At 40.9% G+C, this 24,995-nt stretch overlaps 1 protein-coding gene across 2 annotated transcripts in view; it reads right to left on the reverse strand.

Moving 5' to 3' along the window:
- The window catches only part of MAD1L1 (mitotic arrest deficient 1 like 1), a 353,651-nt gene that overhangs the window by 231,665 nt on the left and 96,991 nt on the right, over nucleotides 1-24,995 (reverse strand). Inside the window, exon 11 of one of the 2 annotated variants that reach the window (XM_027656701.1) lies at nucleotides 17,583-17,727. In XM_027656701.1, coding sequence (XP_027512502.1) covers nucleotides 17,583-17,727 — 145 coding nt within the window. Of the gene's footprint in view, nucleotides 1-12,348; nucleotides 12,382-17,582; nucleotides 17,728-24,995 lie in introns of those variants that run through there. The other variant, XM_027656702.1, reaches the window with a different exon arrangement.

Here is a 24,995-nt window from a genome sequence, read left to right on the forward strand (position 1 = left end):
CCTAGTAAAACTAGTCATTACTTCTGCAGGAAAGAAGTTTCCTCTTTAACAAAAGGCAGACAAAAAAACCCCCAAAAAAACAAAAAAACACACAAACAAACGTAAATCTGTCTGTTTATAGAATTCCTTATGTAAAGATACTATAGTGAATGATGAAGTATTAAATTATGCAGTGTGAGATGTAATGGAGTGAATTGTATTCAGTAAGATCACACACTACTGAAGATATGCAAAAAGCTGTGCTGCTGACTTTCAGTTGTCAAGCTACACACACACACATATATATATATTGCTCATCTCATTATTTTCTACTGTCTCCATGTGTGATAACATGCCCAATGCTGACACTTGTCCTGTTCTCCCTGGAAGACCCTACATTAGCATGTAAATAGCTGGCAGATACGAGGAAATGAAAGCAAGGAAGAGCTCTTTAATTAACTTTAATCCTCTGAAAATCCATACAGCAATCTGTTCTGACAGTTTTCTACACGAGATCTTCTTAGGAGGTCCCTAAGTGCTGCCTGCAGATCACTGCCAGGCTGGAACGAGGAGAAAGAATGAACAAACCAATTTTGGAGACAATATTTAGGCATTTTTCTGCTATTAAATGATGACTGGTGACTGCCATCTGGCATTATCAGAGCTGTCATTAGTCTGACTCTGGATGGGAAACAAAGAGATGCTATAAGCAAGACACAGCACTTCACACCCGTCTGACAGCCAGTCCCCTGCCCGGGGTGAGCTGCCAGGGCTCACACACACTCACATCCACAAACACACATCCTCCAGCTCCTGACACCACAGGGGATGTACCTCTGTGCCCTCTGGCCCACGTTTTCTCAGCCTGGAGCAAACACAAAATCCTCGAGGTTGAAGAGCAAAGCAGTTTCCTTGTTAGAAAACCTGGTGAAACGATTCTACAGCAGCATCCAGTCCTTCAAACCTTGAATGGTAAAACAGTTGGCAAGACTATAGAGGAGGGAGCTGAAATCACTCCTCAACGATTTACATCTTCCAAATGTGACAAGTGTTACTCAATCCTCTATTACAGGAAATTTCAAACAAATTTTGGTGGGGAAAAAAAAATTAACTATAAATGGAAGGAGATTCAGCGCCACAGTCTTTGGCAATATAAGATTGTCAAATAACTCTTACCTAGCAGGTTTAGATTTAGCTCTGGAAGTGTTATCCTGCTGCTTGATGGGAGCAGGTACAATTCTCCCAGAAAGGTCACTGGTTTCAGCTGTGCCAGTGACCACTTTGAGGACACTTATATCTCAGAGAGCTGATCTGCAAGATTCCCCAAAGAGCTGAACAAACTGAGCTCCCTGCAGGGTGACTGGGAGCAGATTAAGAGGATGCACCAGCCAGAAAAGCAGCAGAAAATCCAGCTCTCAGTGCCCTGGATTTATTTGGAGCTGAAGGAAGGAACAGCAGAACTCCTGAGTGTCCAAGAGGTAAATCAGAGGTAGCCTTGGCTACAGCCCAGAGTCACCTGCACAAAGAGCCCGGAGAGCAGGGGGGATATGGGAGGGAATTACATTAGCAGCCTGTTCCCCTGCTAAGACCTCCAAACCAATGCAAGATAAATAGGCAGTAATGCATAAAACCCCTCAAAATCTATCTGGTGAGGTGATATAAAAGGCAAGTAAGGCTGAAAAATTAGGACAATGTAAAAGTGATGCTTCTGTAAGGCAAACCTCCAGTTTTTATAATGCAGGAATAGCTGCTAAGGCCAAGTCAGAGACCAAAGACATGTCAAAGGTATAAATATCTACCTGCCACACTCAGGTTCCCCCCATCATTTTCAGCCTAGATTTCCACATATTTAAAAAAATATAAATCAAAATAATGCATAAATACAAAACTGTAACTTGCCAAATCTGTTATTCCCAGAGAACTTAAAGAATACAGATACAGGAATAACCAAAAGGTGCCTAGATCACAAGCACACCATCAAGCAAAGAAAACTGGTTATACAGCATCAGCCCAGAGCTATCTACAGATCTGCTTCCCCAGGCCCATCAATTAGTTCTCACATTCCTATAACTTCATGTTCTCCTGCCAGTTGAACCTCACTAAGTATGAAGACCATATGTCATCACAATTCCACCTCCTAATTTTATTAATGCTGTAATATCAAGAGCAGATATCTCACTTTATTAATCATAACATATTCCAGTGCTAAAACATGCAGAAAATATCCAGCATGGCAACTTCAAATCCTGGTGACTGATAACGCTCAGGACAACACGCGCTTTTATGAATACATAAGTACAAATTTCAATAAAATGACCTTTAACATGAGAGACTCCAGCTGAAGAAAGAAGGAAATCTCTACTGACATATAAATTACTTAAGATGAAGGTGCTCCTTCTAAGATTTACCTTACACAGACTAGTCCTTATACATACTGATCACTAATCCTCTTTAAACTATGCGCTACTTCCCACAGCTCTGAGAAGTCATGTTCTAATCTGATCTACATTTTCCAGTAGAGGAACACCATGGAAAGTGCCCTTAACAGCAATGAAGACAAATAAAAGGTGAAATTGGAATAAGTTCATAAAAAATATTATAATCACATCCTCGACTAGTTAAAAGATTGTACTTTGGCCATCTGGTAAAAATACCTGGCACGGATGATGTCTGAACTGTGGCCTCTCAGCTTATCTGACAGCTGATGGTTTCATTTTAAATAAGTATGCAGCCACCAATCATAATTAAATAAATAAAGTTTAATTATAAATTTTAAAGGGGCAAGAAAGGGGGGGGGGGGGGGGAATCCACAAAATAATACTCCAAATAAGGTATAACAGATTTGAAATATTCATCTGATCCCAGAGAACAAGACCACCCAGCTTCATATACTGCCCACAGCTGCACATTTCAGCAGGCTGATTCATCTTCAAGACAGACAGGAGTGACAGCAGCTGTGATCCAGTTACACTTTTCTTTGCCTGGGAATATAGTAATTTGTTTGCTCATTGCCACACTGTTAAATCCCATGGGATATTCAGATACTCATACAGAGAGAAGAAAACGAGCACTTCAGAAACTGCTACTTGCAATATATGAACTTGCAAGACTATCTCATATCTTTACCAAAATTTGAAAGAAAATAAACCTACTGATCTCCATAGATATTTTTTTTTACATTACCAGTTTCATAAAGATGAAAATAAAAACAAACATCAAAACACCGAAAGTCAGAATGCTTACATAAAGTGAGAAAAGGTCATAGAAATGTAAAACATAATGGAGAATTTCAAGTAAGCAAAGGCCACAGCAATAATATTAATTTGTATTTTAAAGGTAAAAAATTTAATCACACTGAAAACATAAAACCCCAAACCAAGCTGTGTGTACAGAGCAGTTATTTGAGTCTCTCAGAAGCACAAGTGACTGTAGTTGCACATTCTGACTCTGACCCAGCAAAGATACAGACTCAGAAAAGAATCATCACAGTTGCTGTATTTTAACCAGAGAACTGAGATATTTTAACCAGAGGACTGATAAAGGTAGCTAAATGCTTCAAGAAATTAAACTGCACTAAGAAGATATAATAATAATCTCAAAGTTGGATATTCATCCAAGACCAAAATAACAAAGGTGTTAACAGACAAAAGGAATAGAATGATTTATCATTAAAAATGGCTTTTGTATTGGAGATACCAGGCAGCAGACATCCTCCTATCTGTTTTGAAAGAGGAGATAAGGTTGTTCTGGGAAATTAGAGTCATTGGCAAGGAAGTTTCACCTGAACACTGAGAAAATTAGTTGAGAAGGTTCAGAACTCAAAGCATCTTTTTTAGTTGAGTGTAACAAGATAAAATAGAGATAGATAAGCCTAAGCCTTTGTGAAAGTAATTTAAACTGAACCAGTTAATGATTCTTTGAGAACTCACAGGAGAGCAAACCAGTGAACTCAAGGTTTGAAAGTCTGTATAAATGACAGAGCATCACTGGGTTTTAATCATTATGTGAGAGCCAAATACCTGTTGGTAAGAGCTGGCTGATGGAGGAGCACAACATCCCTCCTTGCCACGGAAAGTAGGAGGCTGCACTGGGAATCAGAGCCAAAAGTTTCCTTCAGTATCGTTATTAGTGTAGTGGAACACAGGAGCAAACAGCAAGATGTGAAATGACAACATAAAATATTAATGTCTTAAAAATATTAATAATGAGAAAAGAGCAAAGACTGATAAACAGCCTGAGTAAAATCACACACAAACACAAGTTAATGCAAAGGAGAAGGAAAACAAAAATCAGATTTCAAGCAGTGTGCACAAAAGCAGGTTTTACACCACAGTCTCCTTGGGATTTGACTTGGACATCCTTCAGAGCTATGATATCCTTATGGACATGCTGGCCAGACACAGCATGCAGAGAGGAGGGAAAGGACTCCAGCCTGTGCCTATAAACCAGGCCATAACTTCCACAAATAAAAGCACTCCGATAACACAGCTCCAGGAAAAAAAAATCCTTGTACTAATACAGGTTCACCAAAATGATACCGGATGCTTCCAGGGTATGACAAGCCTCTGCAGATGAAGAAAATCAGTGAAATGCTGATGCTAACACAGTGGAGCAGGCCGTGTCAGGGAATACACACACACGTGCTACAGCAGAGGACTTGCTACCTGAAGGAAGGTCATTGTCACAGAGGTAAGGCACAAAAACTGCAGTCTGCACTGTGGGACTTCATAAAAACACAAATATTCTCTGAAGGAGATACAATAAAGATTTAACAGCTCTTCCACAGTGTTACTGTTTGACTTGGGCTCAGGTATTCAGCTCTTTTATTCAAGCATCTCTGTTCCCCATCCTCTTTCATAACTGAGATAACGGTGCTTCTCCACTCCACAGCAATGACAGAAGGAATACAGCAGCTCTAAACATCGAGTACTAATAAAATATGAGTGACAGTGTCATTCAGGTTCCCAAAATAGACAGCATTTAACCTTCATTAGTTGTTAACAGCTCTCATAAGTCTACCAAGCATTAATAGTCAGATATTTATAACACATTTACCTCCAGACCGAGTCCCAAGACAAATAAGAGAAAGGACAAGTAATGTATCAAGGTTCCTCCCCTCAGAGTTTCTTAGCACGACTTCCTGGGGGAAAGAATTGCCAAGAAAAAGAACTCACTGGTCTGGATGAATAAACCTTGTAAGTCCCAAAGCTGTCCCTGGGGAGAGCAGCCACTGTGCTTGTTACACCTTAAAAATACAGCAAAATGAGAAGACATCATCTTTCTTAAGTTGTATTTGCCTGAAGAATGTAAACCTTCTAATTTACATTTAATTTTATTAGTCTTCCTTATAGCATATTAAAAGTTAATAACAAATCAAAACTTTTGATGCAGATTGTTGGGCATCCCCTCATCCAGTGGAAGCAGAAACATGCACAGAACCCCAGCAGAGCAGGAACAGCTTGCAGGTTCTGTCAGCTGAGGACCATCCAAAATACAGCAAATTCTCCATAAAGCAAAGTATGACCCCCTGCCCACCAGCCGGGGTCAGCTGCTCTTACTGATAATTCAACTGGAAATGCCTACATGGAAGTTTTGGCTGCAATTAAGAGATCCAGTTTCTTCAGTGGAGCAGTTAGACATTAAAACTAAACCTGTGTAACTGCTGTCTGATGAGGGGCAACAATTCCACATCCCTGCTCCCTCTTCTTGAAGGAAAACCAGTCCCTCTGCAGAGGGAGAAGTAGTGAGAACATAAACACTGACAAAGAAAACCCCAAACTCACCCTAGGTAGGTGAAATGTAATAAGACCTCCTGAGAAAGTCACAGCATTTTTGATAGGATGCAGATTCAGAGGAGTCAACTGGAGCTGGTCCCTTGGAGGGATCAAATAATTTCTAATGTTAGGGACTGAACCCCAACAGAGCACAGGACTCAATGCAGAAGATGCACCAACAACTGGAGCAGAAGGAGCTTCAGAACCTCAGAAGTCATTAATCCATGTCCAGGCAGAGAGAAAAGTGAGGCAAGGAAGATGTGCACATTTAACTACTTCTGGATTTCTGTTTTACGTGTGTTATCTGAAGGAAAACACCAAATTCAGAACTTACGTTTCACATCCTTCAGCTTGCGTGTACCTCTAGAGAGTTAAGCTATAAACCTGGGTATTATTTACAGCTGCTCAGGATCCTCTTTAGGGTATTTTCAAGGGATTCAGCAGGGCTTTTTTTCTCTTTTATGCAAGTAAAAAGCCAATTTTGGAACGCAATGGCTACAAACATAGCCTCAGGTTAACACCACACATGACAAACTCGTGTGCATAGACATTACATAAGAAACACGCTGGCTCACATAAGAGGAGGGGGTGGGTTAAAGAGCTTTCTGGGTTTTTTTTTAATAACTTCTTTGGTAGAAAAGATTCCATTTCAAGCTCTTAAAGTGTGATGAACATGCTCCATTATGAACCACTCACAGAGCTTCCCGTGACCTGCACCTCTGTGATGGTTCCACCACAGGGAGAAAGCACAGGGATGAGCAGAATCAGTCACTCTGCTGCTACAGAACACACGTTCAGGGAAGAAATGGCCACTAAGCTGAGTGGTACTTGCCTGCCCAGGAGTGGAGAGAGGTGTTTAGAGGCACATGAAAGCAGGCAAGTCCTTGCAGAAGGTAAATCACCTGGGCTGCTCAGCAAAGCTGGGCCTGGATGGGACACTGAAGGAGAGCAGGAGGAACGTGTGGCTGCTGCCATCCCTCAGTGTTTAGGGAGGAGAAGGAATGGCTCTGAGCAAACTAACAGCTTTTTGGCTTTAAACCGGGTGGGAAAGGAGAAAACAAACAGATGATTTGCTTGGCATTTTGCTAGAAGCAAACAGAAGAGCTGAGATTTACTTAAGGCACTGCAGAGTGAACTGGAGGTGGGAAATAAATTGCTTCCAGGGAGACCCTCCAAGCACTGAGGTGGCAAAGGTTACCCCCATCCTCCACAGCCTCATGTGCAGAATGAGTAAGAGAAGGATAATGGTCAGGGATACAGTGGTTAAAACAGGGAGTGGGAGAGATGTCACTGTAGTAAGTACAGCCACTTGTTCATGTTCATTTCATGCAAAAGGTCAAAAATTCTCTTGTATGGTGATTTTCATTTTTAAAAAACAACCCAGAGTGGTTCACAAGCTTTTTTCCCCCCCAGCATCAAACTCTTACAATATACTATCTTAATAAAGATCTTCATGTTGGAGAGGGATAAAAGAGGCATTTTGTTTTGATTTCATTATATTTCCTGAAATTGCTTTTTTCTTTCTGCATTTTTTTCTTGTCACTCAGTTGTGGTGGCCCTCACCAAGGGATAATGCAATAACACTTCTGACAAGGTCAGCTTTCCAATAACTTGGTAAATGGCATTTCCCAATGACAAAACAAGCACAGCTTCTCCTCTTTTGTAATTAATATAATAGAAATGTCAACCTAGAAACTTGGTCTCCAAAGGTAGTATGTTATTGACAGAAAATTAAATTATTAAAGCCAGAAAGCGTTTCCTTATCTGCAAAACTGAAAATTCTATTTACAGAGTAGAACTACTGTTACAAGCATAAGACATAAAACTCCTGCAGCTTATGTATGTGTCTGAAAAAACAGCAACTGAGAAGAGTCACATTGCCTAAATTGCTAATTCAGGCAATAGATCATTTTGAGAACTACACACCCATTTTGGAAAATCATTTTGCACATGCCCTGTAGAAGCACATGATTCTGTGCTGTGTGCATGGACTGAAAGAAATATTACTTTACATCCATGCTTATCTTTATTTAATCACGTGCTCAAAGGGAGAAAGGGAGTAAGAGCAGCTCCTCTCCCTGAAAGGGGAATGAGTTCTTGGCTCTGCCCCATGGAGACTTCAGGCACAGCCCATGCACCTCACTCCAAACCTATGTGCTCTGCAGTCAAGTAGGTCAAAGCTTTCCCGAGGACCTGCTGCTTGTTGTAGTCTGAATCTCTCCTTCAAATGCACACAAGGACAGTGAGCCCCAAGTCCTGTCACCCATTTCTTTCTATATTTAGATTTTACAGCTCAGGACAGGCAGATGTGAGCTCCAGAGTGCCATTGGAGGGGTGGAGATAACCCAACAGGGGAAGCTGCGCTCACGTCTCAGGGGGAGCAAAGGCGGGGGGGGGGAAGAGTATTCAGCTGCAGCAAAACAACAGATCCTGCAGTTACAGCACGGGCTGGCACTAGCAGAATACAATTTTTTCTGTGAAAAACATTTGCCATTGATGCCAAACCCAGCCCCCCAGGTGTCTGCAGCTCACAAGCACGAGATCAGCACAAACCTTCTCAGACGCTTGCAGGAAAGTGATCAGTTTAAATATGCTCCTCTCTTCAGCTACTTTCACCTTAACCACCTTGTCTCAATTCCTTACACACAGTCTCATGGCACCCAAAGCAACATGGACTAGAAGACCAAGTAGGGTGGAGTCTCTGCTTTCCCCAGTGTTGCTACAGGAGCAAGCACGTGGGATGATACAGCACTGGAATAAGCCCATTGCACTTTCTACAGACCCAACACAATGGCAAGCAAAGGAACACATCCACTGGAATCCTTGGACTTCACTACCCAAGGAGAGTAAAGGAGATGCAGGCACAGACAGACATATTGAAACATTGCTCTGGTTGTGCTTCCCTGCGCTTAACAAGCAGCTTGGATGTCCTGCAGGGTTGTAGGACCTTCCTACACACAACCTCTACAAACTAAAACTCTGGTACAAAGAGATCTCCTCCTTCCAACAGGAACAAAGTTCATCATCTTGATGTAAAAAGCATGTCTTCTTTTCCTGGCTCATGCTCACACTTTACCTGTTGATCCCTTTCCAAATTCTTGACTTCAAAAAGGCAGTGAACTTTCTAGGGAAATCCTGAACCCCTGGATTCAGACAGACAGAAGATTAAACCTCAGTTCCCCCACTGTTCCAAATTGGTTCCACCCGAAGAGGCAAGTTTATGGTTAATATTATTCACTGGTCCTGGTCTAGGTGCCCCATAAAACACTAAAAAAAACCAGCAGCTGTTCTGTATATTGAGAAACATGTATTATAATAATCTCATTACATCAATCAGAATTCATTAACTGAAACTAGACCAATTCTTCAAATTTTCTATCGTTTCTACTAAATAAATGTTGATGACTCTATCTGAAATACTACCTAAGCAAATGTGTTCATAAAAGAGGGAACAGTACATTTCTCCTCAATGCAACAAATCATGGGTCAGAGACCATTTCCATGATGCTTTGTAAAACCTCATTTGACTTCTAATATATTCATCAATTTAAGCAATGCTTGACCTGAGATGTTGTGAACACACACTGAACAAAACAGTCTGTACTGCATGATCCTGTGCCAGAAGTAATCCAAAACTCCTTAATTCTCCAGACAGTCCTTCAGTTTTCTAAAGATTTTGGGGCTTCATTTGAAAGGATGCTCTGACTGGTGTCTGAGTAGTGCAGCTGTTCTTACCAGAGGCTCACATCACATGTTGAAATAAGCTACTGTGCAATTACTTAATTATCTCTCTCTCCTATCCTTTAAAAAAATCCACTGCAATTCAACTTGAAGCAAACCCAGTTAATCCAGTTTTATGGCTGAGAATTAAAACAGAGAGAAGTCAGAAATTCAAAGCTGCAGCTCCTGTGGCAATACCACCACTCTAAGAGGCACTGATATTAATGCCTTCAAAACGTAAGTATTTGAGGAAAAAAGAAATGGGAAAAAAAAAACCAACCAAAAAAAAAAAAAAAACCAAAAAAAAACTTTTCTGCAGCTTATCCTTGCTGGTATTTCAGAGCCTGCTGTTCAGAAATCCTATGCCCCTTCCTTGTCCTTGGATGCTGCCCAAGCCCATGCCCAGCCACCTCACTGAGCCCCCTCGTGCTGTCGCCCTTCCCTCGTTTGTGAGGCACAGCAGTGAGGTTTGTTCTGCCCGACTTCCCCCAACAATAACTCCCTCATTCCACCCATCCATCTTCCCGCCTGCTTCCCTGCCAGACCCGCTCAGCCATCCTTCATAATTCAGAGCTGAGGAGCTAAGGAATAAATGTTACAGCACACGCATCAAGGGAACTATAACTTTGAATTACCTGACCTGGGTGAGTTTAAATTCTCAGCCATAACATTGGATTAACCTAATTTCTTTTTATTGAATATTTTACCTTTAGAAGTCCTACAGCCCTTTCTCTCAGAGAAATATGAGAACTGAAGGTCACATAAATTCTTTTATGGGTATATTTCTAATTTTCATAATATAACCTCTTAGCATTGAGCATTAATATCTAGTGGTGGCAGAACAAAGCAAAAGCCAGTCAGTATTCTGGGTAAAAAAAAAAAAAAAAAAAAAAATCACATTTCTATTGTTCTTCACAAATACCTCATAAAATAACATATAACTTTTAACTTTGCTTCATATTCTGAATTGTTATAAAATTTTAAAAAACTCTCTAAACACGCTGCTTAAATAGAAATTATGTCAGATATAACATCAATAGAATACAGAGGCTGTCCTTGTGCTTCCCCCTCAAAAACATCAGATATAAAGACAATAATGAACTCCATATTTTTATCATTACAAGGTTTACCGGATACATAAGGCAAGGGAAAAAATTACACAAAAACGATTCCAGAAAATTGCTAAGATAATTTTTATGAGCTCTTTTATGCTTCCAAAAGGGAAGAGGAAGCAAGGCCCATGAATCAATTCATCTTCTGCCTCCAGGCTGGTCATTTGAACTAACACTCAGCAATTCCACATTGAGAGCCCGCAGGTGATGAAGCTCTACTGTAACAAAGCACACCAACCTTCATCCTCCGTGGGACAAATTCCTACAGGTACCCACACAGGTACACAAAGTAGAATATCCAAAGTCAGTGAAAAGGCAAATTTATCCCTTAGCTATGAAGAATTAGGGCAACAGCCCAAGAGCAAAAGCTCTCACTGGAGAGGATGCAGTGGAAAGCGAGAAGGCAAGAGCAGACTCACTCCCAAACATCTGCAGTGCCCACAGCCCCTGAACAAGCTCCAGCATCTCAGAGCCAGATTCCCTCAACAGACATAGAGATATAGACTGACAAGTAAGAAACTAAGGGAACTCTTGGGCTTTGAAAAGTCATTTTGGAGCAGGATAAACAAGTGAGAACTCAACAACTCTGCACTGAGTAAAAACAAGTGAGTAGTAAACCTTGGCCAAATCAGGCCAAGTAAGGAACAATGTCAAAAGAGAAAACAAAGCAAAAGAAAAGCATGCACTGCTCTGGGAGCCATCACCAGCAAACACACACTCTCCTGCCTTCCAGAAATCTGCAAATATCACTAGAGAACCAGTAACATTTTCTGGTTTAGTTTAAAGATACTTCCTCCTCCCAAATGGTCTTTGTGCACTGCTTTGAAACTACTACAGCCAGCCTCTTCTCCAAACACATCGATTTCAGCTCTCCTTATTCATTCTTTATTGAGAGATTCTCCAATTGTGTTAGTAAATGATATTAGCAGGCCCTGTGGAACAACCTGTTTCAAAGGAAAATGGCTTGTACTCATTTTATTCTGGAAGACAATTGCCATTTGCTTAATATAGCCATGATATTTTACTGAGGTAATTATACTCTTAGCTATCAGTAACAATTAAACCCTTAGATTGAGGTTGCTTAATAAAGGTCTCAAAATAAATAACACATTCCAAACACAGTATTTTAAAATGTCAAGCATGCAAATAAGATCTTGTAATGAATGTAAGAAAGCATCAAGTATAAATCAGCACAGAGTCAGTTTGTCATTGTACAAATCTCTGCAAAAATTGCCACTTTGTGGGATTCTGCTCAGGAAGCTACAAAAGCTACAAAAAGGGCAGTGCTGCAGATGAAACCATTTCAATAAATACTATGGCTGGTTCATGGCAAGGCCAGGGTGGAGCCACCAACACTGCTGTGCTTCTTCAGGTACTGGGCTGAGCGACTTGCATTGTACAGTCAAGATCATGCTGAGGCTGATAAAATTTGTACTCGTTCTTTGGTATTTCCTGTAGCAATTTCAATGAAAACTAGAGTTAGACCATTCCATTAGAAGCTAAATAAAAAACTCCAAAACAGACAAATTAGAGGGTACAGACAAAGGAGAAAAATCACTCTCGGACTCTGAGATCAGGTCAACAGATCCTAGAAAGCATTAGATATGGAAGGCAAAAAAACCTCAGTATGCTTTATCCAGCAACCCAGACACTCCTGTAAAAACCACAAACACAAAGCCCAACAACCACCCTGCATGAGACTGAACTTGGGATCAATCTAAAACCAGCTTGTGGAGGAGGAGATTATTCATAAAAGCACCTACCTCATCTCTGACCTGTTGGTCCTCATCCTTTAGAAAAGGCACCCTGCAAGAGGAGTCTGGGAATTAAAATTGATGATGCTACTGGATACTAAAAATTACAATTCAGCAGCAATCTGCTCCAAGCCCCAGCACTCCACAGGCAGCAATCACCTCTTTCCCTCTGCCCCACAGCTGTTAATGATCTTCTGTCTTCTTCTGCTCTTATCCTCCTCCACCCCTAACTACCAAGCACCCTTCTGCTGAAACTATTTAACTGATTAACACAATCAAGCTGAAATTAGAGAAACCTGTGCTCAATCTAAAAGGCTGCTGAGTCTCCTTCAAACACAGTCTTGTCTCCCTCTTCTTAGACATGCAAGATGGTGTAAGCAAGCACTACTTCAGCCCACAAAACTGAATCTCTGAAGAGGGAGAAGTGGAATTGCTTTAAAATGTATTTATTTGCAGGCATAAAAATGAATATAACTTCCATGAGTTTATAAAAACCTATGAAGGGGAGACACGGTGAGCAGAGGGAAAGGCTTGGCAAGGGTCAGGCTGACAGCAGCTAACAGTCATGTGTAGAGCAGCAGCACAGCAGGTGATGCACGAGCAACAGCACTGCTGAAATGACATACACAGAGTCATGAAGTGGATTGAAGGAAGGAAGAAGTATCATAGCAGCCAGGGAAAGCATTCCAAGCTGCTCACAACCCAGAGGAGAGGCTCTGTTCTGCCCCAAAGCCAGTGTGCTACCTGGATGCAGAGCAGAGCACAGGTATCATACCCAAAAGAAGGTCTGTCACAAGGATCTGTTTGCCAGGGTGGCTCTTTTTCCAGCTACTGAGAGCAATACTGACTGCAATTTTACCAGCTAATTTTTTACATATCCCAGGAAAAGGTTAATTCACCTTCTTTGCTGAGTCCTCAGAACTCTAAGATCCTTCCTTAAGCTTTAAAATCATCTACATACCTCTTAAGAAAAAACATAATGCAGTATCCAGTATGACAGAAAAGCCATCAGCATTATTTTAAACCTTTACTGATTACAAAACAAAGCAGATGGCAAATCAAGTCATGAACTCCGCATCTGCCATGCTTAATGAACAGTTTAATTACCTAGTCCCATTTCAGATGCATCTTTGCCACTCTCAGCTCTGGGAGTCACTAATATACTTCACACTGACTGATATCTCCAGGAACATGTGGTATCAACAGTCAGCTGGAGTTGGTTAATCAATACTTGTTTAATCTCCAACTTTTATGGTGATGGCCTAAATTATGCCTCAATAGAAACAGATTTCCTATCACATCACATGATCTGGTTGAAAGCTCAGGAAACAAAAGGGAATTTTTCAGCCTCTTCTCCGGGCAGCAAAGTACCCAAAGGCAGACGAGTGCACAGACGGGAAATAAACACAGTGAAACAACAACATCCAGTACAAGCAGATTAATTCACTCGTTGCATTATGCCTTATCTGAGAGCAAGGGATGCAATTATGGCAGTGTGCATTCACAAAGTTACATTTTGAGAAGTAAATTGGACTCATTTGGAGTAAGTTACAACTGAAATTGGGCTTCACATTTTGAGTGTTGAGCTTCCTGTGAAGGATCACACACCGGCTGCACAAAGCAGGGCATTTTGTCTCTGGTCAAACCTGCTGCACGTGGTATAGGATGATCCTACTCACTCTGCAGCTTCATACATTCTTTCCATGACATACTGACTCAGATAAGGACTCTCAGAAAGGGCTTTTCATTTTAGGAGACTCCCATGTCATATAAAATTTCCTAAGAGATTTAAATTTTAGTCATTCAGTAGCAGAACTGACTGTTTTTAACAAGCCCACTCCATAAACAAAGACCAGGAGTTGTGTGCAATGCTCTCAGAAAAAGAGAAATACAAGCTTAAGAACAACACAAAAGTCAAATACAAAACTGTGTGGGTAAACATGGGATTCAAAACAAATACAGCAGGAAATCAAACAGGAAAAAGGGCAGAGGTGGACTAGGTCTTTCCCCAGCACTTCAGGTATCTCCAGTACCGCTGCATGGCAACTACCTCAGGAAACAAAGGAAAGATTAAAGATTTCCCTAAAAAACTCTGAGCAAAGGCAAAGCAAAAAGACAGCAGAACAGACAGCAAACCCAGCCAGGCAGATCTCTGAGAGAGTGAGTGAATGCATCCCTTCAAACATCAATTTCTGTTTCATCACCTTAAGTGAAGAGAGTGACACTCCAGGAGAAACCTTCCAGCCATCAATGTCTGAAAGCCTCGAGGGTGTCCAAATCTAGTCTTACGTTTCACTGAAAACATGTAAATCAGAAAACTGGATTTACAAGGACATATGGGACAAAGTGATCAACCAATATGTTCTTAACAGCAGTTTGTCAACAGGAATAATAGAGATGCAGCTCATCCTCCAGCCCACTGTCAGGGGTGGAGTCGATGGGGCTGGACCACTGCACTAACACATCAAAGACTGGAGAATGCTGTTCTTCAGGTCTGCCAGGGAAGAGAGATTTGTAGTGATGCACTGAAGTATCCCAGACTGACAACTGTGCCAGTTCCAAGCAGTAAACCAACTGGAAAGGCCCAAGTAAGATCAAGAAAGCCCCAAAGAAGCAAATGAGGCGAGGAAGCAAGATAAGGACAGAGAAGTTAAATGTACTGAAATGGAAATATGAGACCAACTAAGACAGACAGAGACTGTGGCAAGCAGCAGCTGAAAGAGTGAGACAGGCAGTCTGTAAGAGCCACAAAGTATTGCTTGAATCTTGAGGAAAAAAAATCAGTAGCCATAAAAGTAAGGTGAGAAGGAATCAGACTGGCAAAGCAAGGACCTCCTGAAGAGAGTACATTTACTACTGCAATACTTGGTACTCCTGTTAGGAAATGAAGAACAACTTACTCTTTTCTATTGATCTTTTAAAACATATTCAAGGTTCTGAGACTTCCAATTGACTTCCAATGTTCCAGTTTCAGCCCACAGAAAGGACAACTGTTACTGCATTAAATTCACACTGTAAAACACATCTGATGCCTTTCAGTCCTTATTTGCTCAGCATACAGGAACAGATTCACTGCCCTGGTGGAGGGTCAAACATACACAAATGCAAAAGTCATACTATCAAAAGCAATAGCAATTCAATCAAATATATAATAGTCTCCCCCAAATTAGATTTTCACAGTCCTATTTAACAAGACAAAGCTTCAGTAGAGTGAACTCATCTTTTCCATTCTCAAATTACATAGAAGCATGCTGTACTACTGATGCCACTAATTAGATGATTAAATACCATTCTAGGTGATATGCTTTCAATGTAAAATAATTATTTTTGACGGGCAATATATTTGCTCAATCTCATTTTAAATCACAATATCATACTTTTTTAATTAAATGAAATTCCTCCCTCTGATTTTGCATGAGAAGAGCAACCAGCAGGAGAAACAGTGCCAAGGATAGATTGTCCAAGTTCCATAATGCATGTATTTCTTCACAAAGGACCCCAGCATTCTCTGGATGGAATATAAATTTTCAGAGAACAGCAAAGTCTTTATTCCTTTAAAACAGGTCAGTTGAGGAACCACTGAGCACACTGAAAACTTTCCCTGTCAAATCAAAAGATTTTTTTTGCCATGGTCTGATGAAGGACATTTCCAACTTTTCCTCTACTTCTCTTCAGGGGGAGAACAGCAAACAAAGCAAAGGCTTTGTCTTCCTAAATAAATCAGGGTACAATCCATTACATGACAAAGTACTGTTGTCTTTTTGCCCCGTACTTAAAGAAAAGTAATGACATTTTGCGTTCTATGACAAAAAGTGTTTCTGCTGAGCACTGGAAATAAGTTAACAAAGAGAATTTTTTAGAAACCATCTGAGAAACTTCCTTCAGGGCTGAGCAATCCAGCACAATGTTGAACAGCTGAGAAGGTCATAAAGGAAGGCTTTTTTACCAGGCTCAGTATCCACCTGTGTCATATCCAACCAGGCCAGTACTAAACCAGAACACTACTGAGGGCTGTCTGCTGCTGGGGGTAGGAGAAAGACTGAGGAGAAGAGTGGCCTTTCCTGTTTCCATGGAGAGAGTTTGGTCCATCCACCCTGACTGCAGTGCCTGCCTCAGTGTGAAGCAGAAAGAACTGCTGTCATTTTTCTCTTCTCACTTGTGACTCTCCATGGCATCAAATTCTGCAGTCGGAAGATCTGATGGAATATCCTCTTGTAAAGTGACTGCTTCATGCTTCAAGAGCCCTGCTTACTGCACCATATATCACAGCTTCTTTGGCTCAACAATGACATGGAATTACACAGAACTGGGTGCAGCACAATTAGAATCGATCAAAATGCTTTAGTTGACACCGAAAATTAAAGCCTAAAGCACAAGCAACAGAACAGTTCTCTTCCCTCCTTCCTCCCCACACAGGGATGTGCCTGGCTCCCTCACATGAGCTCTAACTACTCAAGTCTGACCTTCTGCACACACATAAGCTCATTTACGTGAGGAGCTTTATAAGATCAGGGAGACTGCTCAGATGAGGGAAGTTTTGCAAGGAATATTCTTGGAAAGTGAAGTAACTACCTTTCTGACTATAGTGAATTATTATTCCCTTTGGGGAAAGAGAGCTCTCAGAATTTAATATAAAATTTTCAATGCTCTACAGACTTCAAAATTATTGTATAGAATTTCATCACGAGAGCACACCAGATATAGGATGATGCAGCCTTCTTTGATATATCCTATAGAAAGAATCTTAAAACGAATTTTCAATTTACTGGTCTAGTGCCTGCCATTACATTCGAACAGACTTCCAGCGTAAGAGGAAGGCAAATCTCTTACTCTCTGTAAATTGTTTTTCCACAGGAACAGTTGACAAGGTGCCGCCGTTTCGCTCTCTTTAGGAAAGGAGGCAATGCAGCCAAAGCCATTATGAATTCCCTTCAGTGGCTCAAAACAGTCCAGCAATAACATGATTCAATTCTCTGCCCTCACACAGGTGCCAAGCCTGAGATGAAGTCACGTATCATCAGCATGAGCCCAGATGGGGGGAACACCAGCACAGCCTTAGAAGGCACTAGCACTTTTATTCCTACAAAGTCCTGAAGTCTCTTACAGCACCCACTGTGCAAAGACCCCACAACAACTCTGTAGTACCAGTTACAGAGGTGAACAAAGAAGAGATAGGAAGGACTGCACCTGGAGGAAAGAAAAAAAAGGACATGGGCTTTTCCAAACATGACCCAGAAACTCACCTTGGTGAGGAGCACCACACGTTTCTGCAGCCGCCTGACCAGCGCTTCCTGATGCTCACGTCTCTTCTTCTCGTCCAGCAGCTGGCTCTGAACCCGCAGGATTTCTTCCTGTAGCTGCTGCCGGGCCTTCTCCAGCATTCGGGCACTAAGGAAGATAACACAGACCTGTGAATTCTTGACCACTGCCTCTTAGAGAGATGAGAAAAACCTGAGAGAAGCATCACCATGACACGGGACACCAGGGCTGGTGCCATTTCATCTTATGGTTGTGCTGCTGAAAACAGAGTAGCTGCAGTCTCATTATCAGCTGTTGTCAGAAAAAGATATGAGAGAAGAACCATCCCAGTGACAGCCTTCTTGTGCAGCACAACACAATTACTGGAACCTCACATATACAAAGCATTTAAATAATTGTGTATCTGTTTCAAAATCAATCCATTTGCCTCGGAGAATGTGCTTTGTTTTCAACAAACAGCACACGGTCTTGGGTTCTACTGGATCTTTTCATCTTTTTCTAACAAAGTAGAAGTAAAACTGAGGTTTAATATGATCTGCTTTGACTGACAGACAGTACTCAGCAAGTAATTACAGCCACCACCTGCACACTGGTCTTGCCAGCAACCTGTGTCGGAAGAGAAATGTCTTCTGAGGCCAGGTGATTACCACCTCTTTTGAAATGTGGGCATGATTCTCTGTTAAACCAGAACAGCCTGGCCCCTCTTGTTCTCAGTTCTCTGTGCATCACGATGTGGTGATGCACAATTATCCATGTGTTCCTGGAGATGCTCTCCATGAGTGCCCTTCAGACACTCAGGCTGCTGCTGGGACACTAATGGGCAGCTGCTCCAAGGCTCACATCAGGCAGCCCATCACAGATCAACTGATGGCAAAGCACTTGGTGAATAGCAAAATAAAAGTGAAATCATTCTTGTGATTGTTAAGAGTTGGTTCATAATTTAAATACGACAGGTTTATCCCAGACTGAACTAAGTTAAGTATTTAAAGAGTGAGCAGGACATGAAATAGAAGTATTGCGTACAAGTCAAAAACCCTCAAGCAAGTGAAAAAGATCAAACCCAGCATGCCTAGCTTACTCAGGAACAGAAGATCTTTGTTTCTCTGATGCTAAAAACAACACTGGAAAATTTATGAGTGCTTCAGAGGGGTCTTATTTCTCATTATAATTAAAAGAAAATAAATCAAAATGCTTTTAGATAAAATAGCACTATTGTTAAGGTACTGTTTAGATAGATTCAAAAGGGAATACTGCCTGAAAGAATGCTCAGTATAAATCAAGTCTGCACTGCCAGGTCACCAAATTGTATTTTCTGGGAAATTTATGTAGGAATTCACTCAAATTCCAAAGCAGCTGCCTCCCTACCTCAAAATCATCCTCCTCCTTGAAAATATTATACCTTTTAAAACACTGGATGAATCAGAAACCTGTTTCAAGCTCCAATTCAATTTGGAACCATTCACAGATTAATTTAAGAATCAAGAACTGTGAAATAGTCTCTTCATTGTTGCATTCAAGTGGAGAAAGTTCATCAAGAGGGGTTCACATCTGCATTTGAAACTGGATAATTGCATTACCAGGGCACCACTACTTCCTTGGATCTGTTTTAATTAATCAGTTAAGAGGGGAACATCTTTCCAAGAGTAATATCTGTGGTGATGGAACATGCACATGGGTCAGCTCACCAAGCTTGCAACAGGTCAGCTCCAAACAGGACAGAATGGATGGTGAGACCAGGTAACAACAACTTCTGTCTTAAGGTCCATTACACTTTGTTCAACAATACCCTTTTTTTATGCATAGGATAAACAGAAGTACAAAACTCTCATCAACTGTGTTATAACAAATTAAATTGCACTATGGAAACCTTACTGCAAATATTTTTTGCTCTTATCAAAGAACCTTAGTCCTGATTAGAATCAGAACAGAAGAAAAAAACGCAAACATAAGATTAAATACTACCAAACAGACAAAATCTCACATATTATTATTCCAAAACATTTTGATAAGACAATGGAGAAATCTTTTTTCCTAATCTCTCAATATTGTGACTTGTTTCTGTGAATGCCGAGTGGACTGACAAATTATGATTGATTTGACATTCACAAAGAAAAATTAGATATGTGCTAGGTTTCCTTCCTCAAATAATGAAAAATATTTGAGATTCACATCTCATGGAGAGCACAGACATTCAGCCACATACAAAACTCTCAAACGAGGCTGGAAAACAACTGTTTCAAAATATGAGAAAAGTTAAGCAAAGAGAGACAAATGGGCAATTTCCTCAGCCACTGCATGGAAATAACAGCTTCATCTGTTTATATTTCAGCCTCAGAACAAATGTGACGTTAATGTACATAAAATTTAAATTCCAGAGATGTCTATGAAAGCAGGGACAATCCTCAGCTCTCTGAACTGAGTGTTACCATAGGTTTCCTTGCTATGGGAGGCATGAAATTCAACTTCCTTACAACTCTCCACACCATGCCAAAATACATTATTGGGATCCTTTCTTCCCTTCTTACAATTGTTCCAGAAACTGCACCAAATACAACATAAACTGCCTCTCTAAGAAAAAATCCAAAAGGAAAAGTTATATTTCTTATTGACACAAAACAGGATTTGAAAGTAGGTGCTCAGAAGCAAAAGCTGTTAAAGCCAGACTTGTGCACTCTTCTTCCACCCTGATGACACCTATGGCTTTTCAGAAGTAATTGCTCACTCAATATGAGCATTAAAGTATAAAATAAAATAGGCCCAAAGTTCTCCATTCAACATAAGCTTGGAGAACTGGCATTTTAAAATCTTTACAAGTTCAAAGTAAACCTTTCTAAGCCTTAAAGAGAAAAAGTCATTTCTGTTTATCAGCCTATTAATGTTCCTCGTTCCACATCCCAGTGAATGAGATGCCAACATCTTTCTGTTCTGAGCTGTTGAGACTCTTCATATTTTGCTCTTCCTTTTCTGTAATCCACTTTAATGCAATCTTAATGATAAAACTTCATTTTCCAGAATATTCTTTGAAAGACTGAGAACAATGACGGCACAGAGCGAATACTGAAGCTATAAGATACATTTTAATAATCTCCTTCAAAAATTACAAAAGCAGATGACAGTTCCCCCCACCACCAGTGATCCATAAAACATTATTTTAATCATTCCATCCTTTCAGTAGCCAAGTACCTCAGTTACTAAAAAAAATAACAGGGAAAACAAACAGGATGCCAGAACTGGTCTGTGTATCAACCTGAGAGGAAAAGAAGAGGTCCACAGAGGCACAGAGACAATTAGGAGAGCAACGCTGTCTGGGTCATGTTGTAACTCAGGAAAAGATGAGACACGTGTATGTACCAGGGCCAACTGTCAGGAACAAGATCACATCAAAGAGAAGCACCAAAAACCAGAGTGTGACAGGAAGAACACTGAGGGAGCACGGAGGGAAAACACGATGACAGAGCGATCGCACACACGCAACAGAAAAAGGAACCACTGCCATCAACATCTTCATGTCAGAGTCCAAAATAAAAAGGTTAATGCAGGAGCTAATGAGGCAAAAAGGAGAAAGGGAGATTGTTTTGTAGCAATTTGGATGAAGAAATGCCCATTCCTGAGGCTTGACAACTCTGAGCCGTCTCAATGTATCCACACATGTACAGACAGTACACACATAAACCACACTGGAAACTGATGAACAGAGACGAACAAGAATGTTATTTTTCAATCCAGTTCTTCCCCCCAGGTTTAAAAGCCAACATGAAGGCATAACCAGCAACTGGGTAACTCCAGCCTGTTTTATACTGTCCTGGACAGCAGCAAGACATCCTTGTCTGTGCCCTCCCTCAAGAATCTTTCCAGCCTCCAGTTTCTGACATGGACAACTTCCCCCCTCAGCCTCTGCCTAACCTGCCTTGATGGGAACCCCCACCATCCAAGATGGGAATTAACAAGGAAAACCGGAAGGGAATAGGTGATGACAAAACCAGGCTGAGTTAAAAAGGGACAGGACACAGGAAAGGAAAGGTGGGGCTTGGCAAAACAGAAAAATATCCATCTTATGTTAAAAAGGAAAAAAAACCTGATCCACCACAAAATGCTGCTGAAAAGACTGACTGGAGTTCTGAGAACATGGCTGCAGAAAGGAGCTGCCTTAACTAGTATATTTAAGGGAGATAAATGAGCAAAATAAGATTGTTTGGCATCTTCTGCTTAATTTCTTCTTCACAGAGAATTGTGGATATAGGGAAGCAGCAGCACCCATCCCTGCCCTCAAACACTCTCTGGCTACTGAGACGGTGGGACCTGTGGAGGCCAACAGGTTCATGTTATCTATTTGCTCACTACATTCAGAAAGAGAAACAATACAAAATATGATCATCTTTTAGTGGAAGTTATCACAGGGACTATATTTTATTTAAAGCTTTAACTGTACCTTACAGCCAGCCATATGAAATACTGCTAACACAATATACTACATGAAACAGTCTACAGAGAGTTGGTAGGACAACAAGCTTTCTTCTTGCTATTTATTGCTCACAAACATCTGCAAACTTTCTCTTAGTTCACACCTTGTATTTTCTCAAAGACCTTTTACATAATTCACCATCATCAGGCTTCCATAAATCACAAATCATTCAAAAATAAGCAGTTCGTACATCACCTTGCTGCTCTACGTACAAGGAAGACTCAAATCATGCTGAATTTATAACAAGGGAACAACATAAAGAGAATTATTTTGCTAGTGCAGCCAGATGAAATGGGTAAGAAGCAGACAGACATTTGGAGCTTTATTAGTACACTGACGATGTTTTATCTGTGAGACAGTATTTAATTTTACTCCCTAACCAGCAGCATAACTATCAGGCTCAGAAACACAGTGAACAGTTACTGAACAGAAATAACACATTTTCTGCCCCAGCACAATGGCCGTAATTGACTGGCAGGAGCTAAGATTTACTAAAAGAAATTCACATCAGGCACCCTCTGCTTCCTTTCATTACAGGGTCAACACACTTGCTGCAACACCGGGGGTTTTGCTGACGGCAGCGACCCAGAGGAGCCAAGCCCAGGAACGTTGCCAAAATGCAGAGGCCAGGGTGGCTCTACCTGAACAGATACTTAATCAGCCACTCAACGTGAGATTTACTGTCACAGCACTAAACACGCTTCCCACATCCATCATCAAGATGAGAATGAAAGCAATGTCTTAATAAATGAGAAACTTCCGTGGTTTGTTTTGGGTTTTATGTTGAAACATTAACGATTTCAACATCCATCACTGAATTCTGGAATGTAAAATATTTCAAGGGTGAGACAACTACAGGCATAAATGTCCTTCTCCTAAGCCTCTAAACTTTAAGTGTCCATAAGGCCAAAGCTTCTACTAAAGGCATTTATTTGGTGAATAAAACTTTTACTGGTATTTAAAAAACACTGAGCCCACACTGCTCGCTGTGCTCTTACTACATTTGAAAATGCTGCTGTCTTCAGTACAACTGGGTACAGGAGAAATCAAGCTGATAGTTGAATAAACAAAGTGATTTATAATAGCTTATGTAGACAAATCCATTAAGGGCTTTTGGTGTGTCCAAATGCTCACGGCTCTTGTTCTGAATCAAAAACAAGTCAGACACACTTGCATCCTGAGCAAACTGATTCCCTTCACAGTGCTTGGAGACAAGCAAATACTAAACATTCTTAATAAAATGCAAGTAATTAAAAAGCAGGACTTAAAAACAACAGTCCTCTCTGATTATTAACACAGCATATAGCCAGCACTCCATGTATCATCTCTCTCTGTATCATCATTTGTATGTGGCATTTGGCAATTACAGTCTATTTATAAAGAGCATTCACTGATAAGGATTTTCCACTCCCACTCTGAGATAAGAATAATTCCTCCCCATACAAGTTTCAAGTGTCTTTCCAACACTGCAGAGAACAGGATGCACACTACAGAGATACCTTCTGACCACAGACTGATACACCAAACCAAGCCAAGATATTCACTAAACTGTTCAAAATGCATTACAGGGAGTTGGGAAGAGAGTGTCTCCATTCCCATTATTTCATTAAGAGTTGTGCTCATTTAGTCCTCTTTGCAGCCCCTCATTTTGGCTCTCCTAATGACCCTGGCTGATGAGGAAGGGCAATACTGTCCGCAAGGAAACACATGGAGCTTCTGCACCAAAAGATGCCAAATGGTTGCTCCCTTCCCTATCTCCCCCCACTCAGCTCTGAACATCCAACACAAGGGAGTAAAATACTGGAGAAAAGGAACTGCCATAGGAAGGAGGAAAACAAACAAGTCCCCAGAAAAACAACCCCAAGGAAGAATTCTGAAAAAAATCCCTTTTCTCCAGCCAGGATCCAAGCCCCCTCTCTGCAGCTGGCTTTATTTACATCATCTTATTCAAATTCTAAATGTTTCAAGTGTTATTACACTTTTTTCTTTGAAAACAAAAATGACAACAACTGAAACAAAACTGGGAATGAGAAAACCCAAAGACTGAAATAATTACTAATCAGAGGCCTGTACATGGGCTGGTGAAGTCACTGGCCAGCTCTACCCAGTAATTTTGCTTCATGTCGGCTCTGATGAGTTTTATATTTCTAACATTTCATCAATTTGAGTCACTAAATTCAATTTGCATTCACAGATAAACAGAGAAGGAATAATAAATACTCTCATCTGACCTTGAAGTGTGACACAGAAAATCGCCCTCAATGATTTCATTTCAGTCTGAACCAGCATGAATAATGCAGTTGGCCCCATCAGTCACCAGTCTGTAATCACACTTGTGGGCTGGAGGAACTCAGGGCAACTCCTAAATATGATGGAGAAAGTCAAAACTCTTCACTCTTTTTTGTACTAGTCTTTTTCTGCTGCTCCCTCACTCCAGAGATGAAGACACTACCTCTGTCCTTCTCCACCAAACCCACTGACTCCCACATACACAGCCCAAGGATTTTAGTTTGTTATATGGTCACGAGTGGGAAGTAAAGTGAAGGCATTGTATAGTTTTCTCAACCCAGTATTATGTGCATTATAAAATGCATGTGCATTATAAAATGCACATAATAGGCCTTCTCCCTCCCAGTAAGCTGTCAGGTCTCTGGGCCAACTCTCCAGCACTGGTGTGAAGCACAGCCACACCACACAGGCAACTGGTGGCATGAACACCACGAGTGACTAAGAATATTTCCAATTCCTGTTATACATTCAAACATACCAGGAGAGCAGGGAAAGTCATCTGGGAATAGGCAGTATGAGAGCTGAGGAGCTGTAGAGAATAAAGAACTGATAAAGAGGAGTGAAAAAAGGAAAATTTGCTTGAAGTGGGGAAAGAAATGAGTAGGAGAATGGTTGTGCTGAACCAACTTGTCAGCAAACAAATCTG

Source organism: Corapipo altera, unplaced genomic scaffold, assembly GCF_003945725.1.
Source record: "Corapipo altera isolate COAL_440 unplaced genomic scaffold, ASM394572v1 104, whole genome shotgun sequence".
NCBI classification, from domain to species: Eukaryota; Metazoa; Chordata; class Aves; order Passeriformes; family Pipridae; genus Corapipo; species Corapipo altera.